Source organism: Microdochium trichocladiopsis (assembly GCF_020744255.1).
Source record: "Microdochium trichocladiopsis strain MPI-CAGE-CH-0230 chromosome Unknown B0I36scaffold_4, whole genome shotgun sequence".
NCBI classification, from domain to species: Eukaryota; Fungi; Ascomycota; class Sordariomycetes; order Xylariales; family Microdochiaceae; genus Microdochium; species Microdochium trichocladiopsis.
This window is the reverse complement of record NW_025763547.1, coordinates 309,215-332,993: the sequence shown is the minus strand read 5'-3', so window position 1 is coordinate 332,993 and position 23,779 is coordinate 309,215. Positions and strand designations below refer to the sequence as shown.

At 57.5% G+C, this 23,779-nt stretch overlaps 8 protein-coding genes across 8 annotated transcripts; 3 read left to right on the top strand and 5 right to left on the bottom strand.

Annotated features, from left to right (window-relative positions):
- Positions 1-802: 802 nt before the first annotated feature.
- Positions 803-2,396, bottom strand: B0I36DRAFT_347836 (proteasome regulatory particle subunit Rpt2; the record flags this gene model as incomplete). Its single annotated transcript, XM_046156614.1, has 4 exons — positions 803-1,309; positions 1,373-2,182; positions 2,255-2,314; positions 2,394-2,396. The coding sequence occupies 4 exons, from the start codon at positions 2,394-2,396 to the stop codon at positions 803-805; spliced, it is 1,380 nt and encodes a 459-aa protein (XP_046013485.1).
- Positions 2,397-3,970: 1,574 nt separating this feature from the next.
- Positions 3,971-5,408, top strand: B0I36DRAFT_241086 (succinyl-CoA synthetase-like protein; the record flags this gene model as incomplete). Its single annotated transcript, XM_046149819.1, has 5 exons — positions 3,971-4,137; positions 4,345-4,373; positions 4,470-4,596; positions 4,668-4,756; positions 4,825-5,408. The coding sequence occupies 5 exons, from the start codon at positions 3,971-3,973 to the stop codon at positions 5,406-5,408; spliced, it is 996 nt and encodes a 331-aa protein (XP_046013484.1).
- Positions 5,409-6,160: 752 nt separating this feature from the next.
- On the bottom strand, positions 6,161-8,031 carry B0I36DRAFT_319796 (Alpha/Beta hydrolase protein). The gene is made up of 2 exons (XM_046153460.1): positions 6,737-8,031; positions 6,161-6,617 (listed from the first exon to the last, which is right to left on the bottom strand). The coding sequence occupies exons 1-2, from the start codon at positions 7,972-7,974 to the stop codon at positions 6,491-6,493; spliced, it is 1,365 nt and encodes a 454-aa protein (XP_046013483.1). The 5' UTR covers positions 7,975-8,031; the 3' UTR covers positions 6,161-6,490.
- Positions 8,032-9,220: 1,189 nt separating this feature from the next.
- On the bottom strand, positions 9,221-10,600 carry B0I36DRAFT_99438 (uncharacterized protein). Its single transcript, XM_046163707.1, has 2 exons — positions 10,224-10,600; positions 9,221-10,097 (listed from the first exon to the last, which is right to left on the bottom strand). Exons 1-2 carry the CDS (start codon positions 10,247-10,249, stop codon positions 9,341-9,343), a joined length of 783 nt encoding a protein of 260 aa, XP_046013482.1. The 5' UTR covers positions 10,250-10,600; the 3' UTR covers positions 9,221-9,340.
- Positions 10,601-11,787: 1,187 nt separating this feature from the next.
- B0I36DRAFT_373326 (Alpha/Beta hydrolase protein) lies at positions 11,788-14,195 on the top strand (the record flags this gene model as incomplete). The annotated part of the gene is made up of 2 exons (XM_046160183.1): positions 11,788-11,807; positions 13,130-14,195. 2 exons carry the CDS (start codon positions 11,788-11,790, stop codon positions 14,193-14,195), a joined length of 1,086 nt encoding a protein of 361 aa, XP_046013481.1.
- An 855-nt stretch (positions 14,196-15,050) lies between these two features.
- B0I36DRAFT_240633 (ELP3 family histone acetyltransferase) lies at positions 15,051-16,763 on the bottom strand (the record flags this gene model as incomplete). Its single annotated transcript, XM_046149774.1, has 1 exon — positions 15,051-16,763. The coding sequence occupies one exon, from the start codon at positions 16,761-16,763 to the stop codon at positions 15,051-15,053; it is 1,713 nt and encodes a 570-aa protein (XP_046013480.1).
- A 1,130-nt stretch (positions 16,764-17,893) lies between these two features.
- B0I36DRAFT_240887 (ubiquitin-conjugating enzyme/RWD-like protein) lies at positions 17,894-18,676 on the top strand (the record flags this gene model as incomplete). Its single annotated transcript, XM_046149796.1, has 2 exons — positions 17,894-18,154; positions 18,221-18,676. The coding sequence occupies 2 exons, from the start codon at positions 17,894-17,896 to the stop codon at positions 18,674-18,676; spliced, it is 717 nt and encodes a 238-aa protein (XP_046013479.1).
- A 452-nt stretch (positions 18,677-19,128) lies between these two features.
- On the bottom strand, positions 19,129-22,915 carry B0I36DRAFT_319791 (Endonuclease/exonuclease/phosphatase). Its single transcript, XM_046153459.1, has one exon. It carries the CDS (start codon positions 22,713-22,715, stop codon positions 19,344-19,346), a length of 3,372 nt encoding a protein of 1,123 aa, XP_046013478.1. The 5' UTR covers positions 22,716-22,915; the 3' UTR covers positions 19,129-19,343.
- Positions 22,916-23,779: the final 864 nt, after the last annotated feature.

Sequence of the window (23,779 nt, the reverse complement as noted above, 5' to 3'; positions counted from 1 at the left end):
CTCCAGGTTGATCTTATGCCTGCGGAGGCTTGATCGCCCTCGCCGACACCGGCTTGGCAACGGACCGTCAAGCCTTGGCCCTTTCATTGTTTCCAAGGCTCGAGTGACGAAAACACCATGTGACCTGGTTGCCTCGTCAGTTGCCTAGCTCTACATCTGTGAGATTCCTTGCAGCATGGGCTACACGACAGTTTCAGACCCCCTCCCCCTGCAGGTGCAAGTGCAGTGCTTTGCACACGTGGCCGCGCAACTCGAATGCCAACAACAGCGGCAGCAGCAGCAACAACAACAGCAACGCCAGAAGAAGCAGGACTTTTCGGAGCTTCTACGAGTTGGCGATTTGACGAGATGTCCGGTGTCCTGCGGCAGTTGCTGCTTGGCGTGCTCGGGTTTGTCGATCCCATGTCATCGGCAAGGGTTGGGCAGAGTAAGCGGCGCTCGCTGGTGCAGCCTGAAATAAACACACGCCACATGCCTGCCGCCTTCCCCGCGACCTTTGCCCCGTCTTGCCTGCTCGTCAACTGCTTAATAACACGCTTTATTGCACACCAACAGCATCCCATAATTGCATGGCACCCGTTTCAGCTTCGTCACCGGAAAAGAAACATCACAGGTGGGGTGCATACTTGGTGCTCGTAAGCTCATGCACATTTGGCATTGGTAGTTTCACCACACCAGGACTCGATAATGGTAGGCTTGCACACAGGGTTTGCTCTCGGCCGTTTGTCTTCGTAGCATATCATCTGGCGGCGATCGATGTTCATGATGATTCCACGCCAAACCACTGCATTGCTCCCTCCGTCTACAGGTACAGGCCCTCGGGCTCTCCTTCCTGCTTCGTCTTGAGCACTCTCTCCCTTGCCGCCCGGAAGTCGGCCATCTGCACGCGCATGCGGCGCTCCCGTAGGGCAAGGAGACCCGCCTCGGAGCAGATTGCCTTGATATCTGCTCCCGATAGGTCGTCCTTCTGGGTGATGAACTCGTCCAGGTCGACGTCCTCGTTCAGGTTCATCTTGCTTGTGTGCAGGTTGAAGATCTTGCGCTTCGTGTTTTGGTCGGGGTTCTCAAAGAGAATTTTGCGGTCGATACGTCCAGGGCGGATCAGCGCGGGATCCAGCGACTCGATCTTGTTGGTGGCCATGATGACCTTGACATCGCCACGATCGTCGAAACCGTCAAGCTGGTTGAGCAGCTCCAGCATGGTTCGCTGCACCTCTCTCTCACCTCCAGATGTGGAGTCGTATCGCTTGGTACCGATGGCGTCGATTTCGTCGATGAAGACGATGGAAGGTGCGTTCTCGCCAGCAACCTAGATGTAGAGTGTGAGCTCGTTCCCGATAATCATACCTGCTTAGAATGATCTTGAACTCACCTGGAAGAGCTGCCGCACAAGACGGGGACCATCACCAAGATACTTCTGGATCAGCTCACTGCCCACGATTCGCAAGAAGGTGGCAGAGGTTTGGTTGGCGACGGCCTTGGCCAGTAATGTCTTGCCGGTGCCAGGAGCACCATAGAGAATGACACCCTTTGGAGGCTTGATGCCCATTTCCTCGTAGAGCTCAGGATGTAACAGGGGCAACTCCACTGATTCTCTGACTTCCTGAATCTGCTGCTCGAGACCACCAATATCGGCGTAAGACTCTGTGGGCGCCTTGTCGAGCTTCATGACATTGACGGCCGGGTCGGCATCGTCAGTCAGGACACCGACAATGGAGACGCTCTTGTGGTGAAGCAGGACGGAGGCACCAGGCTCAAGGAGGTCCTTGTCGACGAAGCTCATGATGCTCACGTAGTACTCTGGGCCAGTCGTGCTAGAGACAATCGCATGGTCGTCGTCAATCATCTCCTCCAGTGTGCCGACACCCATGGGACTGCCGCGCATGTCGTCGACGCGGCCGCGCTCATCAGCGTTGCGATCACCAGCCTCGGGGTCGGGGATGGGACCGGTCGCATCCTTGGCAGCCTTCTGCTTCCTGAAGCGCTCCTGGTTCTCTACATATTCCTCTTCGAGAAGCAGGTGGTCGTGGATGCGCTGCATCCGGAGGAGGCGAAGCTTGCATCGGCTTGTGGGGTATACGGCGGGCAGCTTCGCAGCGGCAGAGGTGCCGGCAGCCTTCTTCTTCTTGCGACCGATCCTTGTGGTTGGCCGCGGCGGGGGCTCGTACTTGGGCTTGTCCTTCTATGGATTCGGTATGCAGTGTCAGAACCGTCTCTGTGGCGGTGATGATATCATGAGGGGCTCATCACATACCTTCTTGTCCTTGTCGTCCCTGCCATCGCCGGCACCGCCCATGCCAGATTGGTTTTGACCCTGCAAGTAGAGAGAATATTAGCATGGTGTCGCCGAGTTTGGCTGGAAGATGTTGTGGTTGGGATGGGCCAGGGCTTACCATCGTGGCGAGCGAACCGGTATCTCAAATGGGAGCTAGAGAGTCTGTTTGGGGTGTGCGGGACTGTGACTGTGTGCGCTGGTGCGCCGTGTAGGGGGTTTCCTCTGTTCCTGCCAGCCAGAGTAGAAAGACTGGTGGGCGTTTGTGGCAGCGGGTGATGTGCCGTTGGCGGTGATGATTGAAGCAGCGAAGTGTGGTGTTGAGGTGGATGGGGTGCTGCCAGACAACGACGACGTCGACTGGACTGGAGCTGCTTGAGCTTGGCTTGGCGCTGTGGGTTGATTTCAGGCGCCCAAGTGACAACGCGTGCACATGGCAAGCCCGGGCCAGACTTTGAGCTAGCTGAGGCTGCTCAGTCATCCAAATGCGGGCGGCGCATGCTGCTGGAGGCCCAGGTTGAATTGGTGCAGCTGGTAGTCTGCCCCGCAGCCCCGCTGCCAGCTGCCAGTCCTTCAGTAGACCAGCTGAAGCTATGACGCCAGATCGGTCCCTGAAGACAGCCAGCCTTAGAGTGCTGGCTTTGGAGATTTGGAGCCCTGCATCAGTAGCAGCGAACTCTTGTGCCGCACTTTGAGCGTAGAGATCCGTTCTCGTCGTCCCATCGTCAGGTGCTTCGCCTACGCCACTTTCACGCCCTTTGTCGCAACCGCCAAGACAGTGATAGGTACGTACACAACAAGAGAACTCGAGACGGTCATCAGCATTTGCTGTCCAGGTCGACCGTGCCCCACCAACATGAAGCTCGACTCGAGGCAGGGCTTGTCGGTGAGCCGCTCAGCTTCGAGCCTACTGGCTGCTGCCAGCTCGATGGGGCCCGAAAACAAACCGGAGCCAGCCATTCCCAGACACACAACTGCCGGCTCAGGGCCCTGGATGTCTTGATGTTGCCGCTGGGAGCTACTATGCACAGCACCGACATGTTGCCAGCAGGCCGAGAGAACTGTGCTCAAGGTTGACCATGGGCTTGTTCACTATCTCCAGCTTTTTCCAAAATGGCAGTGATGTGTGCTGCACCACCTGCACAAGGCAGCCAGCCAATTGCCCATGAAGTGGTCGCCGCCTCAACATTGTTTCAAGGATCCCGCAAAGGCGACCTACTGAGTGTTTAAGCCCTGGGCACAACTCCTGAAGCTGCCACTCAGGTCCGCGAAATACCATACAAGCAGCAACCCGTGGGAGTGCGGGCCCCGAGACGGGCACTGTACCCTGTCCGAAGGAGAGTTACGGGAGCGCTAGCGGAAGCCCTCGGTACCTCCATAGTTGCGGGAGTCCTCGCCTCTGAGGCCCGTACCCCCCACGGCCCGCGTCCCAGTAGCTGGGACGAGACACGGGCCTGCCACAGTGCCAGTCCGGCAACTGCAGGACTGCACCGGCCGATGCTTGTTCTTTTTTTTGGGCGGTCGCGATCCTGCCCGCTGGCTGCAACTCCCTGTCGCCGCACCCACCACGCCGCCGTCTTCTATCGCCAGTCAAGCAACCGCAGCTCCCCACGACTGCTTCTCCCAGCTCAACCCGTCCTCGCCTTGCGAACGCCCGACTCTCTTCCTCCCCACGATCGCCGCTCACCTCTCGCCAACATGCAGGCCTTCTCCAGACAGATGCGGCCAGGCTCCGCCGTCCTGCGCCAGCTCTCCAAGCGCACCTACAGCTCCTCCTCGTCCCCCTACTCCAAGACCATCGACAACCTCCGCATCAACTCGGAGACAAAGGTCCTCTTCCAGGGCTTCACCGGAAAGCAGGGATCGTAAGTCGCCCGTCCGCCTCACTGCCTATCCGATCCGTGCCATTGCCGTGGTGCTTGTGGCGAGGGGTAGACAGAGACTTGATATCAAGCTCCGCGATGCACAAACCGCGCAAATCGCCCACAGCAAGCTCGACAGCCACATTGCACTTTTCTCGCCTCGGCTCGTTCAGGATGCACCACAGCATGTTGCTAACAGTCTTCTCGCAGTTTCCACGCCGAGCAGGCTATCGCCTATGGTAATTGCCAACTCTCCCCCACTACCACCACAGACCGATCCATACGCCGCACAGCCAGCTTCCCAAGTGGCTCGACAAAAGGTTAACAGTTCTCAGGCACGAAGGTTGTTGGTGGTACCAACCCCAAGAAGGCCGGCACTACGCACTTGGATCTCCCCGTCTTCGGCACTGTCGCTGAGGGTGTCAAGGAGACTGGTGCCAATGCTACTGCTCTCTTCGTCCCGTGAGTGCCCGTCCGTACATGCAGCATCTGGCTCTTCTTGTGTCAAGTCACTTACCATCCCGACGATACAGCCCCCCGCTTGCCGCTGCCGGTATCGAGGAGGCCCTGAACGCCGAGGTGCCCCTCGTCGTCTGCATTACTGAGGGTATTCCCCAGCACGGTACGTCCCAGCATACCACAAACTCCTACCCAAAGTCACCTTGCGAAAATGCTGACTTCGCCTATCAGACATGGTTCGCATTACCGACATGCTCAAGACCCAGGACAAGACCCGTCTCGTCGGCCCCAACTGCCCCGGCATCATCGCCCCCGGCCAGTGCAAGATCGGCATCATGCCCGGCTTCATCCACAAGCGCGGCCGCATCGGTATCGTCTCCCGTTCCGGTACTCTGACCTACGAGGCCGTCAACCAGACCACCCAGGCCGGCCTGGGTCAGTCTCTCGTTGTCGGCATTGGCGGTGACCCCTTCAGCGGCACCAACTTCATCGACTGCCTCAACGTCTTCCTCAAGGACCCCGAGACCGACGGCATCATCATGATTGGTGAGATTGGTGGCTCGGCCGAGGAGGATGCCGCCGACTTCCTCAAGGAGTACAACACTGCCAACAAGCCCGTCGTTAGCTTCATTGCCGGCATCAGCGCTCCTCCTGGACGCAGAATGGGTCACGCTGGTGCCATCGTCTCTGGTGGCAAGGGCGGCGCCGACTCCAAGATCAAGGCCCTCGAGGATGCCGGTGTGATTGTCGAGCGCTCCCCTGCCAGCCTGGGCCGTGCCCTGCGTGAGGAGTTCGTCAGACGCGACCTCCTATAAGCGAATAGCCGAGTTTGGAAGAGGGGGGAGGGAAGGAGACGCGATCCGCGTGTAGTAAATTATGCAGGGCAAGGGGGATCGTGCCGTGTGAGTGACTATAATGACTGGGTTCGGGGCACGGAACCTCGCCTCGCCTCGCCTTGTGGCTCAAAGTATCTGTGGCTGTTTTGTTTGTTGTCTCCATTTCCTTGGTCCAAATAGACGGCGGAAGGCATCACCGGGTTTTTTGAAATCTCATCCAAAGAGTAGTAGAGGAGATATGATGGGTCATTTGGCGAAAATGCATTGTATATTTTCATCCATGCATCCCACGTGGGCGTTCCGCTGTGCTAAAGCTACCCCGAGTCTTCTCCCCAGTAAGAAGTCCTCTGTGCCAACTGGCAAATCTATGTGACCGCCGCCGCTCTATTGCGAACTTAACACGGCGTTGACGATAACAATCTGGAAGCCAGGTTCGAATTCTTGAGCAATATTTATTTTAATTCTACCTGGTAGTATAAAGCTATTAAAACCTAACTTCTTATTTCAAACAATTCTGATTCATACTAGCGAAGAAGAGCAAATACATCTTGTTCTTTTGCACACTCCGCCCTTCTTCGGCAGGCGTGGATGATGTATGATATATTAGACCAGACGGGCGCGCGGGCCGGGCAGGCAGGGCAGGACAAGGAGTCTTGGACCTACGCAGGCGGATGGTTGACATCCGCCCCCCCCCCCCCCCCATCCCCCCTTGGTCGCATCGAGACCACACAGCCCCTTGAACAGAGATTCGACATGTAAATTGTTGCCATGTTTGCAGTAGGCGAGCGATGATTTATTTGTAGACGGCAGGGCAAGTAAGATCCAGGGGGACACGAAAATCTCAAGCCCGAATATCATATCTATTGTTATTGCTCTATAATGTGTAGAGCGTGCCCATTCGTCTTCAAAGTGGTCTCGACAAGGTGGTTTCTAAGCAACAAAACAATGATTCCAATTCAAATCTGGCAAAGACGCCCAAACAAGGCTATGCAAGGTTTAACCAAATACGATGAAAACAGATCGGGGTATTGGGGGGACTGCGCGCGAGACAATAACCACAGCTACAAGACATGGCTGAGCAGAGCAATCGCTAGTGATAAGAACCCCAGAATGCTGTACTGATGTCCAACAACACGCATTGCGGCATTGGTCGGAGACGGTGTTGGCGATGGTGGTAGGAGGCGGTCACTACATGTGCGTTAGCTTTTCTGTTCGACATAATAGAATATAAGGAAGCGGCAGAAAGCACCACCGCTGCCATGTCAGATGTAAGGGTTTGGCACACGGAAAGACAAAAGAGCACATACGGCAAAGTGTAACGGCCAAAAAAGTCCATGATCAGACTGCTCGCGTTGAACTGCGTTGTTCCAGTGCCGACAGCCTGACCGCTGCTTTGAGATATCCGAAAAAAGTCTGCAGGCCAGACGTGCCCGACGTTCTTGCCTGCGAAGACGAGCTGGACCAGCCCGGCCGTGGTGCCCGAGCCATAGGTATACCGCTCGGCACTCCCGCCCAGCTTCTCGATCACGCTGCCCAGCGATCCCTCGATGGCGCTCGCTGAAGTGTACGTGCCCATGTCGAGAGTGTCGAGGCCGTCGCGCAGAGCCCACTGCTCCGCCCAGTACGGGATGTCGGGCGTGCAGGCGCCCCGGCGGTCACCGCCTTCGTAGTCGATGACGATGTCGTCGCCGCCGTGGAAGGCGAGGATGGGGATGTCTGCGCGGCCCGGGTCACAGGGGAGCTTGTCGGTGGTGGGCCTGCATGAGTTTGTGGCCGGGTTGGGGTAAGGGTAGTAGTAGGCGCCAGCTACGGGGGCGTAGGCGGCAAAGATGGCAGCGGTGTCGGGGCTGCAGGCGAGGAGGTTGGTCATGCCGCCGCCCTGGGACATGCCGCTTGCGTAGATGCGGGCGTTGTCGATGCAGATGTGGCTGCGGACGTCGTCGAGGATGGCGAGGACGTAGCCAACGTCGTCGATGCCCTGGGCAGCCATCTCGGGGGCGATCTGCCACATGCGCTGGGTGGTGCCGTCCTCAAAGGTGGCCTCTGGATAGACGACAACATAGGACGACTTTGGGTTGAAGTCTGGGATGGTGAAGTAGTCGACACTGGCCTGGAGGGCGGCGGAGGAGCCGCTGCCGTGGAAGGACAAGACGAGGGGCGAGGGCAGCGAGGCGTTGTAGCTCGGGGGCAGCCAGTAGAAGTAGTGGCGGTCGCCGCCCATGGCGGTGCTGAGGGTGAGGTTGACCTCGGTCATGGTGCTCAGCGCGGCAGGCGCGGCGCTCCCGCAGCCATGCGACGGCGACGAGGCGGCCACGGCAGTCCCAAACATGCTCGAGGCGGCAAGCGCGACCAGGCCCACGAGCAGCGACGACACCGACGGCCGCGGCCAGACGCTCCCGCGAGAAGGACAGCACTCCATGATGATGATGTCGTCGTTGTTGTCGTCCGAAGGGCGGGCGACAAATGGTGGAAGAGGAAGAGAACCCGCGGCGAAGAAGCAGCAGCACCTTTGTGTTGTGCCTGCCGTGTGGCTGGCAGTGCGCATGTGAGGGCAGGGCGGGCTGAATGATTGATGACTTATACGGAGCCAGGAAAAAGAAAGCAAATGACGACCAGCAGCACGACGCCAGCCGCCGCGTGGCTAGCGCCCGCGGTTGGTTCCCGGTGGCTGTCTGTCGCCGCGGTGGCCGTTGAAGCTGCTGATGCGCTAGGCCGATCCAAGTCAGGCACAGGCACTTGAGTTGACAGGCACTTCAATCAGTCACAATATCTATGGGGACAGTGCTCAGGAACAGAGTTCGTTGATGCCCTCTGAATGGGGAATGAACGAAGTGGCCCCCACGTCAGGACCGCAGAGGCTCTCTCTGGTGATGTCGCACGGCACACGACTGCCGGAAAACTGCTGTGCAGGCGCTGAACACCCCCCCAAAGAGCCATTCATGCATGCACCTATTCAGCTTGGCACAGCCACGATGCATTCATTCGTTTCGATCAACTCTATCAGCAGAAAAGAAGGAACGAAGATGCCCTTGATACATGGATGAGCCAGCCTGCGGTCGGCCCGCGCAGGGATGCCAAGGCGCCATTCTTCAAACAATCCCTGAACCAACCAATCCAAACGTCCCCTGTCCATGCTTGGCGTGCTTGCTTTTTCGGCATGATCTACAGGCAAAGGCTCCATTCTTGCCGCACGGCCGCCGTGCTCACTTGATTAAACACGGCAGAGGCAGTCGCCCGGCCCCATCATGCACGGCCAGCGCGTCCTGTCTCTCGTATCTGCTTGCTTGATTGCCTGTATTCCCAAAGCAAAAGCGCTTTCATGCATTGCAGCTGGCCAGCCCATCCAATTGCCGGGCAGTCATCGTCCCAAAAGTGGCGCCAGAAGATCGTCGTGGATCCGGCCCTGTGGAACCCTGGGATCGGGGATGCAACCCTGCCAATCTTCCCGAGGCCATGATGCAACTAAACCCTGCATGTCAGTCTTTGGGCTGCAACACACTCAAGGGCACCGCTTCCTGCGGGCACAAGCAACATCGTCACACCTGCTTGCGCAGATTCATAAACACGCCTTGGCCACAATATTGTTTTCGCACAAAACCACAGCGCATTGCCTATGTAAAACTCAATCGCTAAATCACAACCACCCAAGTCATCTTGTCCGCTCGTGGTGATGGACTGGGTTTACTCTGCTGCTCTCTCCATGGATCCCGACTCAACTGCTCGAGGTTGAACACATTGCAGAATATTGTCAGCCAGTGCACCTCTTCGAGTCAGCTTGCCTTTTGGCGAATCCGACAACCACCTAGAACTCTCCCTTTCGTTACGAACCCCCCAGTCACCGTCCCTTGGCGCGTTGTGTCCTTGAGCCCAATGCCATCAGCCACTTCCTTCGTCGCTAACAATAGGTCTCCTCAGAGACGAGGACCCGGACGCGGGCAAGGAGAGGGCGGAGGAGGCTTTGGCGCTGGCTTCGGCGCCGGCTTCGGTGCCGGCTTCGGCGGTCGGGTCTGACTTGGACGATCATGGCTCTCCTGAGCCCCTTCCTCATCGCTAGCGGGAGTAATCTTCTTTTGGCACTTCTCAACCGGCAACTCGCAAGCGTCTAGATTCTGCGGAGGAGGCGTCGGAGGCGGTCTTGGGGGTCGCGGCTGTGGACGAGGAGGCGGAGGGTGTGGCGGCGTGGGCGGAGGGCTGGGTGGGGGTGTAAAGTCCCGTGGAGCCTCCGTGGACATGTATGCCACTCTCTGGCCAGATACATCGTCGTCCTCGGCGTGGGCTCTACGAACCGGCCCAACGTGATTTTGGGGTGATATAGGACGCGAAGCTTCCGGAGCTGGACGCGGCCAGGGCAGAGGAGTGTAGGAGGTTGTGGCGGGCCGAGACGGCGGAGGAGTCTGTGAGAGACCATCCCTGGTAAGTCTGACACTATCTGCTGCTCCACAATCAGGGCCAAGAGCTCTGCCGCGAGCCGAAACAAGGTAGGAGCTGCTGATGATGAAGACGGAGGCTTGGCCTTGCTTATCCTTCTGGAATCTTTGCCTGTCAACAATGAGCCCAGCGTCGTGGCCGGTACACCCGCTGACCCTGCTACACCATGTGGCTTGATCGAGCTCGGGAGGAAGGACCGACATCTCGGTCCGCGTGGGCTGATATTGAGGCACGAGATATCTGAGGAGAAAATGATTAGTCATTTTTTTCTGCACAAGTTGCACTCTTTTCTCTCTTCTTTACAAGGCACTCTGACCCAAGGCCTTTGTCATGTGGAAATCAACAGCATTTCCGCCAGTTACCTACCTTGCTACTGTGGCGGTACTGGACATTGGCCAGTGGCGGATTCCAAAGGGTAGAGATAGTGGAGATTCCGAAGGTTGTGGGCTTCTTGGGGAATATTCCGAGGTGTATCTCGCGTCGTGCCTGCTTTATCGCTCGTGTTGTTCTTGTTGCTGTCTGTCATGATCCTCGACCAAGAACTGCGAGCGAAGCGCTCCATATATACGGAAACTACCGACATTCCTCTGACAAGAAGTGTGCTCACCATGAACTGAAATCCCCTCATCCACATGAGTTGTGTTGTGTAGAATTATGCTTGACAGCCCAGGGCCGTCTCCATTCGGCGCAGACAGTGCTTCGCAGAAATGGTACTCCTGATATTACTATGCAGAGCCAGTGATGTCGAAGAAGCATCCAAAGGAAAAACAGTGATCTTGAAGCACTGGCGGCTGACGGCTAGGGTTGACTCAAATAGAGCGTATCCGAAGCGTCGAAAGAGTCGGAGACATGGCGTGAAGAGCCATGGACCGTTGATTCTTGCTTGAATGGGTGGTGAGCAAGTTGGAGGTGACAGATAAGATCTTGTCCATTATTAAATCACAATAGCGACCTCTCAGTCGAGATCAAAATGGCTGTATGATGGTGGTGTTTCGGAAAAGCTCCTCGGCCTTGAAAGGTTTGCTGTTGCTGGGCGTGATTCTCTTCCCGTTCACGTTGGTCGTGCTTGTAGGTTGTGCGTTCGTTCCTCAGTCATCAACGCAATGAGTGAAATCTGCCCCGTGGGAGATGGACCCAGGGGATCTCCCTGAGTATAGACACCTCGTTTGGCACAGTGATGATTTCGTAACGGCCGCTGGTCGTTCTCTGGTCGTCCACCAGTGGTATGATTTGGGCGTGTTGCAATGGCGTAGCATTCTCAGACTCATGTCCCACGATGCTGTGCGCAGTGTCATCGACAGGGACGATGCTACCATGACCCACTGATGCGACGGTCCCAGACATTGTTTCCTCATCATGCTTGCGGACAAAGTCATCAGCTTTGGCTTGTAGATACCTCGTGAATGCCGACCTTAGCGGGGTCCTGCGATGGGAAAGCAGTCTGATTGGAGGGGCATTTTCGATGTAGACGAGGTCTGGAGCCACTGGGTTGAAAATCAGATTGAGTCGTGATAGCCGATAGGGGCGCAGCACCAGATGGTCGATCTTTGGGCTGAAGACACCACGGACGATTCGACGTGAAGAGCCGGCAAAGCAAGTGATGCAACCTCTGGTGACTGAAGGGGCTGTGGATGCCAGCATATCTTTAGACAGACTCTGCGCCGAGGTCTTTTCGCGGGCTTCCGGGTCGAGATAGTCGTCGAAAAAGACCATGCTTTCTTCGTCGTCTTCGCTGTCAGGCTCGCTACGGTTACTGTCCACATCCATAGCATCCGAGAGATCGTCTGGAGCCACGCCCGAGGCTGCGATAGCAGGTCCGGTGACTAGTCGTTCGACGACATCGAAGCCGTCCGGGCCGAGGCTGGCAGCGAGGACGTGGTACTCAAAGGTAACGGGTGTGTAGCGGCATTCGCCGTCGTCGTGGCCGAAAATGTACGTCCGCATTTCGGCGCAGACATGCGCAATGACGGGCAGATGACGAAATGCCAACGCCGTCCTCGGGCATACACGAAGCTGGGCACCGCGGCCCTCGAGCTCAAAGTCGAGGGTTCGAGGCTCGAGAGTGAGGGCGTAGATCATGAAGCGGATCTCTGGAGGGAGCACATGGAGAGTGCCGACAGGCGAATGTGGCGGCAGTTGCTGCTGCATGATCTTTGTTGTGGCTTTGTGAGACTTTGAAGAACAAAAACCATGAAAGCGGGTTCAAAGTGGGAGAAGCAGCTCTAAGAACAGGAGGTCCTGAAGCGGAGGACAGTCAATTCTGGGAGAGTCAGGGAGTCGACCGACAGCCCTTGGGAAAGAGAATCTGGACAGGCGGAGGCCGAGCTGCTGGCCGTTTGCTCTCGAGGATGCTGCCTCTGTGGTGCCAGCCAGCCGGGTCAGCCTGTCGCAACTTGGGCGTCGAGATCAAAGCCACGGCCAGTCCTTGACAATGCGATCCAGAACTGGCGGGCTCAGGGCTGGCGCAGACTGGCTCCAACGGCGGCATTAGGGCGGTCACAGAGAGAGCCTCTGGGCTGCAGGTGGCTTGGGCAGGGCCACCTGGGCATGCCTAGACGCACCCAGGCGAGCCCCCGCACGCCGCCCAGTGGCCGTCAGACCCCTGCACCAACGCCACTGGCCCGGCCTGGATCCTCTCCCGAACTCCGCGCGGGGAGCCAGGAGATACGCTCTGGTGCTTGACGAGCTTGTTCTGGTCCGGAGCTGCGACTTGCTCAAGCTTGTCCTCATGTCAACAGGTAGGCTGACAGCGACCCCGGCCCTTGGCACAAACTGGAGACAAGTCACGCCTATGGTCGTGCCTTCCAAAACAAGCAAGGTTTCTTTCTTTGTCCACGGCAAAAGCTGCCCAATGTCTCATGGCTGACAGCCAGATGCTCCCATGGCGTCGCATGCGGGGCGACAGGATACTTCTTCCTCTGCAACCAGGATCACCAGTCTTTGAATAAAGCCAGGCAGGTCAGTTCTTGAACACTATCACCCTTCCTTCCAGTTTAAGCGGCTTGAAGCTGACAGCCTCCGGGCTGGACAGCCGCCGGCAAGTGGGGCGGGCTCCGCTCGCGCAGCTTCCTTCCATCCTCCGGCGTCGATTCCGGCGGGGTGGGGACCCTCAAAACACCATCGCGGGGCCAGCTTCAGTTGCATCATCGACCAATCCCCGGGAACAGCTACCGTCGGGTCTCGGGTGCGTTTGCTTCGCAACAAGCATCGCTCATTGCCATCTCTCACTCGGCCATGGCAGCAGCAATGCAGTACTACACCACAACCGCCAGCGATGGCTGCGTCCTCGCCTTTCAGTCCTCCCTGCCCCTCCCAGCATCAAAACAACCCCAGACGGCCAATCCCAGCTACGACCGCTGTATAGTCCTCATGCACGGCTTCTCCGGCTCCAGCGAATACTTCACTCGCAACTTCGCCGCCCTCGCGCAGCACCACTGGGTCGTGGCGCCAGACATGCGCGGCCACGGGCGCTCTGGCCGGCCCACCGGAGGGCACCACGTCGCCCGCCTGGCCGCCGACTTGAAGAGTCTTCTGCGCTTCCTCGTCCAGCAGACTCGTGCCACACGCGTAGCTGCCGGCCAGCAGCCCAGAGGCATCCAGTTCATCCCTGTAGGTTGCTCGATCGGTGCTGCTGTGCTGTGGACGTACGCGGAGCTCTTCGGCCACGGGACACACGATGCCGATGCCCTGCCCGGCGGTGGTGGCGACGATTCCCTGGACCTCACAAGCACCGGCTCCTTTGCGGGATACATCTTTGTGGATCAGGCTCCCTTACAAGACCGCGTCCCAAGTTTCATGAATTCCGGCTCCGGCACTGGCGGCGACACGATCACATGGGACACGGCCAAATCCCATACAGGCTGCTACGACGAGGCCACCATGCACGCCGCCCAGCGCGCCTGGATCCACGACACGGCCAACGCGCACAAGGGCTTAGTCGCTGAATGCCTAGGCTACCGCTTCTCCCCGTCGGCCTCGTCAGCTGTGCGCATCACGGCAGACCAGGCCCGTGCAGATGAGGACTTCTTCACGAGAATCTCCAGCCTCTGTGACCCGGTCTGGCTCGCCCGGCTCCTCGCCGATCATACCCGCTACGACCACCGCGATGCGATTCGCGAGGTCGTTAGCGAGAAGCCCGTGCTCGTCATGGCCGGCGGGCTCTCCGGCTGTTTCCCGCGGGAAGGCCTGCTGGAGACCGCCAGGATCGTGAACGGAGTCGTCGAGGGAGGCGCCGAGGCCAGTGTGTACGAGGATGCGGGGCATTGGCTGTTCTACGAGGATCCAGTGCGGTTCCGGGACGAAGTGGTGCGCTTTATAGACAAGGTCACGGCTGCATGATAAAAGGTGGTAATGGTGTCTCGTGCTGTGCACACCGAGACACTCACCCGAAATTACCATTCGAAGGGACCACAGGTAATTAGAAGCATGGCGAATGAATTCTCCTCTGTTGGTCATGATGCTGTTCAATAGTCCAGAAGTACTGGGTTTGTCTCGTGCATTTCCGCTCCATACTAACTGTATGTGAACTATCAATCCTGCCCCAGAAAGATCATGTATTCTTCTCAAGAGGTAGTGTGAGGGGTTGTCTGCTGTGATATACTACGTGATGTATAAACAATCCCGCTCAGTACTGACGGCATTTCCTTGAGGATATGCATGCAATTGTTGGGGATATTGGTACGGCGCCTCTAACACCGGCACTCTATATAACCAATTTTATTCAGGGACCCTGATGCAGTATGTGGTGCGCCTTGGGCCTCATGATCCCAGAACGCGATATGAGGGCCTGTCGCTGGACGGCGTACGGATACCACGACCAACGGCTGCGTTGTTTCCGAGATCCACTCGGCACTATCCCCCGCCTCAAGCGCCGAATGTTCCTAGTGGCACTACCTAAGCTGGTGGGATCACCCCTGTGATCCTCTCTCGGGTACTAGAATACAAGCTCGTTGACCCGTATCGGAGTTGTCAAGGATGGGAGCCAGAATGGAGCAGTTTAGTGTCTTGCTCATGACTGCCACTCCTGAGCCGGTACTGATAATTGTACTGCAAGGCCGGGCTGTTCAATGGACTGAGCAGCCTGCGTGAGCGGGCAAAGGGGCTCGTTCAGCTCACCATTCCAGGGCGCACTAGCGTGACATTCCCAAGCGCGTCCTCGGCCGTGAAGAATCGTCATGGCCTTGATCTGCAGGTTCAAGCTTCAGGGCCCTCCCGACCATCGAGCCACTTGCTCATGTAAGGTCCATCGAGCCAGTAGCCGAGCTTCTTGTAGTAGCTGCGCACACCGACACCACTGATGACACTAATCTTCTCGCTGCCGTGCTCGTCTCTGGCGATACGTTCTGCTTCCTCCATGAGCAGGGTACCGAAGCCCTGGTGCTGGAACTTTTTGGGATCGCGCGCGTGAACAGGCACGGCAGTACCGTACACGTGCAGCTCGCGCACCAGACTCGTCTGCTGGCCCGTGAGCTCCTCCCGGTACGTGTACTTCTCTGTACACTTGCGCAAGCGCAGGAGACCAACCAAAATGTCCTGCTTGGGGTCTTCGTATGCCAGGAATGTCTCCCAGCCGCCGTTGGCAGTGTAATCGCGGCGTACTAGCTCAATCTGATTGGGCCGAATCTTGTTCTTGACCTCGTTGATGCCGACCTCGCGGGTCCGCACGTCACGGCAGGTTGTGCCAAAGTCCTTCATGCGAGCCAGCGCCAGCTCTCGGAGGTTGCCGTTCTCGACGCCAGATGTGACCAGCGGCATAGGAATATCTCTCTGTACTCGGTAGATTCTGGTCCACGGCGGGACGAGGGCAAGGATCCTTGCAACAATGTCGATCAGCGCATTTGGTGTGTAGTTCTGATAGCGTCCTGTCCGCCACAGCTCGTAGAGCCCAGTGCCACGAATGACCAGCGTTGGATAGATTTTCAGACCATCTGTCCGGAAGGCAGGATTCTCAAAGTATTCTCTGAACTGGTCCAGGTCGCGCTCCATGCCGACATTGGGCAAATCAGGCATCATGTGCGACACAACCTTGAACCCTGCATCCTTGGCCAGGCAGAATGTCTCTGCCACCGCCGCTACCGTGTGGCCGCGGTTGGTGTCGCGCGCAACATCCTCGTACAGGGACTGCACACCAATCTCAAGACGAGTGCAGCCGTACCGCAGCATGTCTGTAAGGTGAGGCTGCCAGCAGTAGTCTGGCCGAGTCTCGATCGTGATGCCCACACACTTGATGTTGCTCATCTCGCCTGCCTCTACGGCCTCATCGACATTGGTCGTCTGGTAGCCGCTCAACGCGTTGTGGAGCTGTGAGATGAACTCTTCGCGGTACGACACGGGCAAGGACATGAATGTTCCGCCCATGATGATGTATTCGACCTTGTCCACCGAATGCCCGAGAGACTTGATCTGGTCCACTCGGCCACGGGCCTGCTCGAACGGATCGTAACGGGCACGGATTGCTCGCATAGATGTTGGCTCGTAGCCAGTGTAGGATTGTGTGCTGTACTCGAAGTCGGAGTCTGGACCTCCCGGGCAATAGACACAGATGTTGCCGGTATAAGCGATGTGCGGACATCGATGAGGCTTGCACATGACGGCGACGACAGCTATGCCTGACGAGGTGCGGATGGGTTTTGCCACGAGTTTTGGCAGAATGTACTTCTTGTAGTGCTCGGGCACGGCGGCAATGATGGCTGTGAGGGGCGGCAGGTTCGCGAGTTTGTGCTTGCGCGCAAGCTTGGATCGGAGGCCGTTGAGGTTGATGTCGCGCTTAGGCTTGCGGGGATCCTTGGACGACTCATGATCCTCGATGAGGGCATTCGCAAGGTCGGCACAGCATCGTAGGAAGCGCTCACTCTCGGGTGCCAGCTTTGCGTCCTTGCCACGGCTGGCCGAGGCCGTCACCGTCATGGTGGCAGTTGCCATGGTCTTTTCGAGGACCCAAGCGGTTCCGGTCGAGGCTCGTGTCCAACGTCAAGTGGTCGTAAGTCTGGTCAGCATGTACCAAATCGAATCCTCGGCTTGTCGCGTGGCTGATATTGCTGGGCAACGCAGGTCGGGTGTTATGTTATGCGTCGGTGGTGCGGATGAGGTGATGGCTGTCACGAAATTTTGAGGATGGAGGGGCAGGGTTGCTGGGTTCGTCGGCGCACCCCAGAGCAGGCCATGTGGGGCGGTGGCCAGGCCATCATTTGACGTTTTAAGAGGCAGGCTGGCACGTGTTGCCCGACTACGATTCTGCTCGCGATGCACTGTATGATATTTCCTTTGACAGGTTTGCCTGCAAATGTCGCTGGCTATGATGGCGGCCAGAACTCCAAACCTGGCGTCATCCGTGGTCTCTGGCAAGCAGGTCACGAGTCCCAGCTGGACCTCCGCCAAGATGCAGGCTGGGGTTCGTGAGGTCATCAAGGCTCACCTCGGCAATGGACACTCGCCAGCTGGCGTGTCTGCAGCGTGGCTCTGGCGTGGCCGCATGGGCTTCCAGTGCAGGTTGCAGTGCCTGGCCTCGGCGGGTGAGCAGTGATCGGGATCTCATGCTGCACACCGTAACGGAGACGTCGTGTCTGGTCGGGCGTGGCGCCTGAAGTCCACTGGGCGAACCCAGCTGGGCTGGACTGGCTGGTGGTGCGGAGCCCCTCATGTTGCAGCTATTTTGGGCCCAGCCAGGCTGGACTGGCACTTGCTCGCAAACAGCTTCATTCGTTCCTCTCCCACTTCCTCTCTACACACCACAAGCGAGTCCTCCGCCTGCCGACAACAATCCTCCTCCTCCTCCACGACCGCCGCATGCCTCACCGATTCCGCTTGATCTAGGCTCGTCGAACGTCTTGGGCAACCACCTCGCCCGTTTGACACCCTCCCCCACGCAACATCACCGCAGCCAGCCCAAACTCCGACACCGCACGCCCTTTCTCGTCTCGCAGACCCTGTCCCCGGCTCGCCCGCAGAACACAGCAGTTGCCTCTACATACCCACAGCACCTCGACTACCAGACCCAGGCGAACATTAGAAGCTGCACGCGGTCTGCATAGCCCACCATGTCGAGCCGAACTCGTCGCATCGCCAAGGAGATGGGAGACATCGAGGCGGACCGTGCCTCGAACCTCTATGTTGCTCTGGCCGACCCGGCTTCCGGAAACCTCACGCACCTCAAGGCCAGCATCCTCGGACCTCCCGGGACCCCGTACGAGGGCGGCACCTTCATGGTCGACATCAAGATCCCCAACGACTACCCCTTCCGCCCTCCCGTCATGAAATTCGACACCAAAGTCTGGCACCCAAACATTAGCAGCCAAACAGTACGGCCACCCCCAGTGTGATGTCCTTGAGTCCCCCTTCCCAAATCGTACTGACGCACGATCCAGGGCGCCATCTGTCTCGACACTCTGAGCACCCGCTGGTCCCCGGTCATGACCATCCGAAGCACGCTGCTCTCCCTGCAATCCCTATTCGAGAGCCCCGAGCCAAAGGACCCTCAAGACGCAGAGGTCGCAAAGATGATGATCCACGACCTCGACGGCTTCAACCGCAAGGCCCACGAATGGGCCGTCCGCCATGCCGGTGCGCCGCACAACCCGAAGCTCCAGTCTGTCCAGCCCCGCTCCTCGCTACAGGCCTCGCCATCCGTCGTCGACGACAGCCGGAGATACCAGGGCTACAACCGGGAACTGGTCAACCGTTTCGTCAGCATGGGCTTCGACGTCGACCGCGTGGTCGAGGCCTTCCTCTTCGTGGGCATTGATAAGAACAATGGTCTGGATTACGAGCTGGAAGAAGCATACATGGGCGACATTACCGCTCGTCTCCTGGGCGAGCCGTGAAAAGCTCAGCCAAAAAACAATGTGACGGCTTCTATTATGGGTTCAAATTGCTTGTTTAATTGTTGGTCATCGTTCACACATGTCATTTAACATCATCAGCAGCAGATCGCACATGGATGGAGTTTGGCGGCGCAAATATCTGGGATCTGAGCCATCATGGACTCGGATCAGCCTACTGTACCTACATTATTATAGGACTTAGGACAAGTCAATTCAAATACAGACAAGACAAAATCATCTTAAGTCCGTTGCCATCCTCAACGTAGTATTCGACTTCAAGAATATTTTCACAACCCCTAGCGTCTATTGTACAGGTATGTGTGTCTTGTAAAAGAAGAGAACGTGGTCTGCAAATGCGACCTGTGCAGAAGAAGCTCGAACTTTCACGGTATTGGTTCTTATTATGTGAATCTACGCTGTGCAAAAAGATCATGTCTCTAGCAAGTCCACCTCCCCCCCCCCCCCTCGGTGTTCGACTGCGCTATGTGATAGCCAATAATTAATCAACCTTAACCACGGTTTAGAACATTTCGGATCATCCCTAGCCCCAACCAGATCTAGCTTATACGCTGAATTCTCTCGATACATCTTTTCAGTGCCACACTTCATCATCAACTGCATTGGGACCTCCTCCTTGTTGCAAGTCCACGCAAGGAGACACATGTGGTCACATCCCATTCTCATCCTTCCGGAAGAATATCTCCACCAGTGCCGCCGTCTTGTCCTGCGCCGTAATCTTCTTCTCGCGCGGCGACATCGGTGGTGCTGGCGGCAGCGTCGAGGCCGAGCCGTCGTACTCGTCCTCCCCTTCGTAACCTTGCTGATCCTGCTTATTATTTGCTGCGTGACCTCCACCGCCACCACCGCCTCCAGATGAGGCCCCAGGCATATGTGCATGTGGAGGACGGCACATGGCGCCGCCAATGATCTCGGCGGCCTGCCTCTCCCATGCCAACCGCCTGTCCACGGCCGCCTCGTCGACGACCTCCTTAGCCGTAGTGCTGCTGCTGGTATCCTCTGTCGTCGTCTTGGGAGGGGTCGCGCCGGTGGGGTTTCCTTGAGCCCTGCGGAAGCTGAGGCCGCGAGAGACGCCGATGGCACCACGGATCGTGCGCGAGGCAATGTTAGTGCCGCCGCCGCCAGCACCACTGCTCTTGTTGGCGATGGCCAGGAGCTCCGCCTTGTTGAGAGGGTTGACATCATTTGCGATCTTGCCCAGCATGGACGTCAGGAATACAAAGGAGATGTTGTTGTAAGGCGAGCTGGAGAGGATGTCGAGGATGATGCTCTTGCTCTGCTCCAGGCCCACCGACGGCCCGCCGTGCCTGCCAAGGTCGGGAATGGTACTGTCAATCTGAGCCCACAGAGCCGCTGTTATGATGCCGTCGGGCATGCTGCGGAGGAACAACACCAGCACCTCGCAGACAGCTTCGAGGCGTTGCAGCGTGGGGACCTCGGCGTTCAGCGCGTCGAGGATGGGCTTGTCTGCTTCGAGGGCCCGAACGATAGTGGCGACGTGTGCGTTGTGCGAGTCCATGACGGACGCAGCGTGGAGGGCAGAGGAGAATGGCCACCCGGGCGAATCGCGAGGTATGTGGCAGTCCTCAATCATGTTCTCGTCCGCGATTGCCCTCTCCGATAGAGACTCTATGGCTTCTGTCAACTTGTACAGCTCGGCGGGCGACGAGTTCTGTACCTCCGAACTTCGAGGGATAGGTCCCCGGAGTTGTTTCTCCTCCACGAGCTTATCTATCCCACCATGGGGTATCCGGATGAGCTCCTCCAGATAACGCCCAAAGCATGTCGGCTTCCAGCTGGCCCGGACAGGCACGAAATGGTCACGGCCCCCGTCGACTCGCAACACGAGCACGTCTTCCAATTGTCTTGTCGCTGCGTTGAGTGCCCTGACGAGAGCAATGCTTCGCACGTGCAAGGCTAGATGCGCATTGATCGTCTCGCCAGGTTCTAATGTGATGCTATTCGCATCGGGACCTCCAGAGAGCTTCTCATCGCCAGATGCGAATGTCGCGTGCAGCCACTGTGGCGGTCTCCTGTTGCCATCCTCGATATCGGGCTTATCGACGAAGCTGAATGTGGCCGAGACCCGTCCCGTGTTGGCAATAGTCAATGAGCGTGTCTTCTTGTCCAAGAATGCTACCTCGCCAAAGTCTACGAGGTCTCCCTCGGGCACAATCTTGCTCTGGTCCGATTCATTAGGTTCCCTGCCATCCACCACTATCGTTATGCCTGGGCGTCCTTCATTTTCTGCTCGGTCAAGTTCCTTGGCCACCTCAGCATGCACCTTGGCCTTCAGTTCCGGTATGACCGCCTCATAGTCTAGCGTGAAGATGCCAACCAGTGGTTTATGGTCCGAGGAAGTGATCCGATGGTGGCTAGTGTAGATATCAAGCTTGATTTCGTCTCGGTCAAGTGTTTGGGTGTTCAGGTGTCCGTCCTCCTCTCCGCTTTCTTCGTATTCGTCGTAGTCGTAGAGATTTTCACTTGCTACTGCGGTGTCGCCACTGCTGGCGGCGTCCGATGTCGGGTTGTAGTCGAACAAGACACTTTCGTCATCAGCAGCTGCGTCGATGCCACGTTTCCGCATATCTTCGTCCTTCTTCCGTGCCTCGGCCTCGTCCTTGACTCTGTTCTCGTAGTCGTGCAAGTTCTTTTTAGTTCGATACAGGATCCTGTCGCACCAGCTTGGTGCTCGTTTCTTTTCAGATGAGTCGAAATGGCTTGTAGTGCCAACATCGTACTTGTAAGTGGGGAGAAATGTGATAGGGCCTTCACGCCAACCTTCATGCAACGCTTTACGGTCTTTGATCGTGTGCGCTAGCTGATCGTGTGGAAGCAAGGAATCAAGCGTGGCCTGAAGGGAGGCTGGATCGTCGTGGGGGTCTGGTATGAAGTCGTCAGGGTCTGGAAGCTCTTCGTCACTTTCGTCGTTTCGATCCATGCCCTCGTTGAATGACGTTTCCCTCGACACCATTCCAGGCGTCTTGGTTCCATCGGGGTCGTTTTCAGGATGATTGTGATTTACGATTACAGTGTCATCCCTGTCGGTGACTTTCTTGCTGGGGTTGGCCAGATCGTATTCTCCAGTCGTGTGTAAAGTCAGAATTCGTTTGATATCCTCCCCCGGCAGCCCGTCCAGACGAAAGTTTAGGTCGCCGAACAGGAAAGCGTAATCTTCGTCCCCAATCTTGGCCTCCTCATCCTCTTCGACGCCGGTCAGGCTGATGGGCGCGAACCGGGTCTGCGAGAGGATCTTGCCATAGTCCCACCAACGACGCTCTAGTGATGTTTGGTCATGGCCGGAAGATAGATGACAATTCGCAAAGACGAGGCTAGTCGTGTCCCCGAGAAGTAGCCGCGACGAAACCGCGCCCTTGTTGCCCATGTAACCCAGCAGGCCGGTGCCGACAGACACAGTTGACTCGTTCGAGATTGTAGCTGCGACTTCTGGAGACGCGTAGATGAGCAACAGCAAGCCAACCATCTGCTGGCATGCAACCAGCTCGTAGCCCTTGGGTAGCCCCGCCTCAAGGGCATGCCTCCATTTGGCAATTGTGGTCGAGTCCGTGTATAGTGATTGCTGCACGAGGTTGAGGCTGACAACCTCCTGGAGTCCAAGGACGTACAGCCCGATCTTGTCACCTCCAAGCAGTCGTACTGAGGGCTCTTCGCTGTTGTGGTGGCTGTCTTCGGTCTGTGCCGAGTCGGCCGCTGGGACACGATCCTGCTGCTGTTCGCTCTCGACAACGCTGGTCTCGGACAGATGCAAGTTGGCGAGATGCGAATTCGCATAAGGCTCCAGGCCTTGTCCGTCTATGAACCATGAGGCCAGGTCCTTGTCTGTGCCTGGGCACGCGGCGACATTCCAGGTGCCGATCTTGATGCGGATGCGATGAGGTCGCGTGTATTCCTTGCGGCGTGCGTGTACGGCTCGGGATAGAGAGAAATGGGCTGTTGAGGGTGATTCGACTGGATCTTGTTGGTCGTCTACAGTCGAAGGGGCGTGCTTGGAGGAGGGCATCTCTGCTGTTCGCGCGACTGTCCTCGCGCGACAGTGACGACGTCGGGGTTCGTTGCCGTTTGTGTCTATTGTCTGGACGAGCCGAGGATGGCGAGCGAGCGCGCACTGAGGCCGCTGCTGCAATCAAAGCCAGCTATTGGGTATAAGCAACGGAAGCAACGAGAGAGGGGGAGGAGAGCATGTCGAGGTCTGAGTACCTTAAGGTAGGGAAGACATGGGCAGCTGGAGAGTGAGGGACTGGCGCAGGTGACGTTGATGGTGGGGTGGACCTGGTGACGGGCTGTGCAGCGCGGGAGGGCAGGGAGGGCGAGGTCCCGCCTGTGTGTCCGATACCCAGCACTAGAGTTTTAAGCTTAAGCAGCGTGCAGCCAGAGCAGCACCTTGCATTTGTCTCGATTGTTTCCCACAGCCCATCTTCGCGGCTTGGCACGATGTTGTGCCACAGTCATAGCTGGCCAATCATCCATTTCAGAGATGATGTCGATCTGCGGGAGTCACCAGACAAGCGGCACAGTCCGTCAGCATCTCCAGATGGGTAAGTGCAGAACATCTCGAGTCGGACCAGCACACGAGCCCCTGTGATCCCTCACGCACTGGTCATCGTTGACACTTGGCCAGGCACTGGTCCTATTCCTGGTTTTGTCCCCTTCTCCGTGCTGAACGCTTCCAGGTTCATTGGCACGTGAGGGTGTGTCTCATCATGCTGCACGCACTGCCCAGTGTGACTAAAGGCAAGGTGTTGACAGCCTGCCAGGCTCGCCGTCCTTGCTGGACTACGTCAACGCCTGTCACTCCATGAAGTACAGCCGCCGTCCTGCCTTGGCTAAGCTGATCCAGCGACATGCACACCCGACATGGAGCAGCATCATGGCATGGTATGGCATGACATGCGTCAAGAGAGGAATGGAGGGGCAGCTCCCCTCGCCTGTGACGTCTGCGCAGGGTTGCACCTGCAGCCAAGCTTTCGGCCCCACCACGCGAGCTCCAGTTCCCGCAAGCCCAACGTCGCCTCGACTGACTGCATGCGTGCCTTGCCACGATCATCACAACCGACAACCACGCCC

Excerpts from the sequence above, each read along its gene's own strand:
- B0I36DRAFT_99438 (XM_046163707.1), bottom strand. The coding sequence starts at position 10,249 with ATGTCCAGTACCGCCACAGTAGCAAG. Across the intron at positions 10,098-10,223 it reads AGTACCGCCACAGTAGCAAG|ATATCTCGTGCCTCAATATC; the intron begins GTAGGTAACTGG and ends TTTTCTCCTCAG.
- B0I36DRAFT_319796 (XM_046153460.1), bottom strand. The coding sequence starts at position 7,974 with ATGCGCACTGCCAGCCACACGGCAGGCACAACACAAAGGTGCTGCTGC. Across the intron at positions 6,618-6,736 it reads TTTGGCCGTTACACTTTGCC|TGACCGCCTCCTACCACCAT; the intron begins GTATGTGCTCTT and ends ACGCACATGTAG.
- B0I36DRAFT_319791 (XM_046153459.1), bottom strand. The coding sequence starts at position 22,715 with ATGCCCTCCTCCAAGCACGCCCCTTCGACTGTAGACGACCAACAAGAT.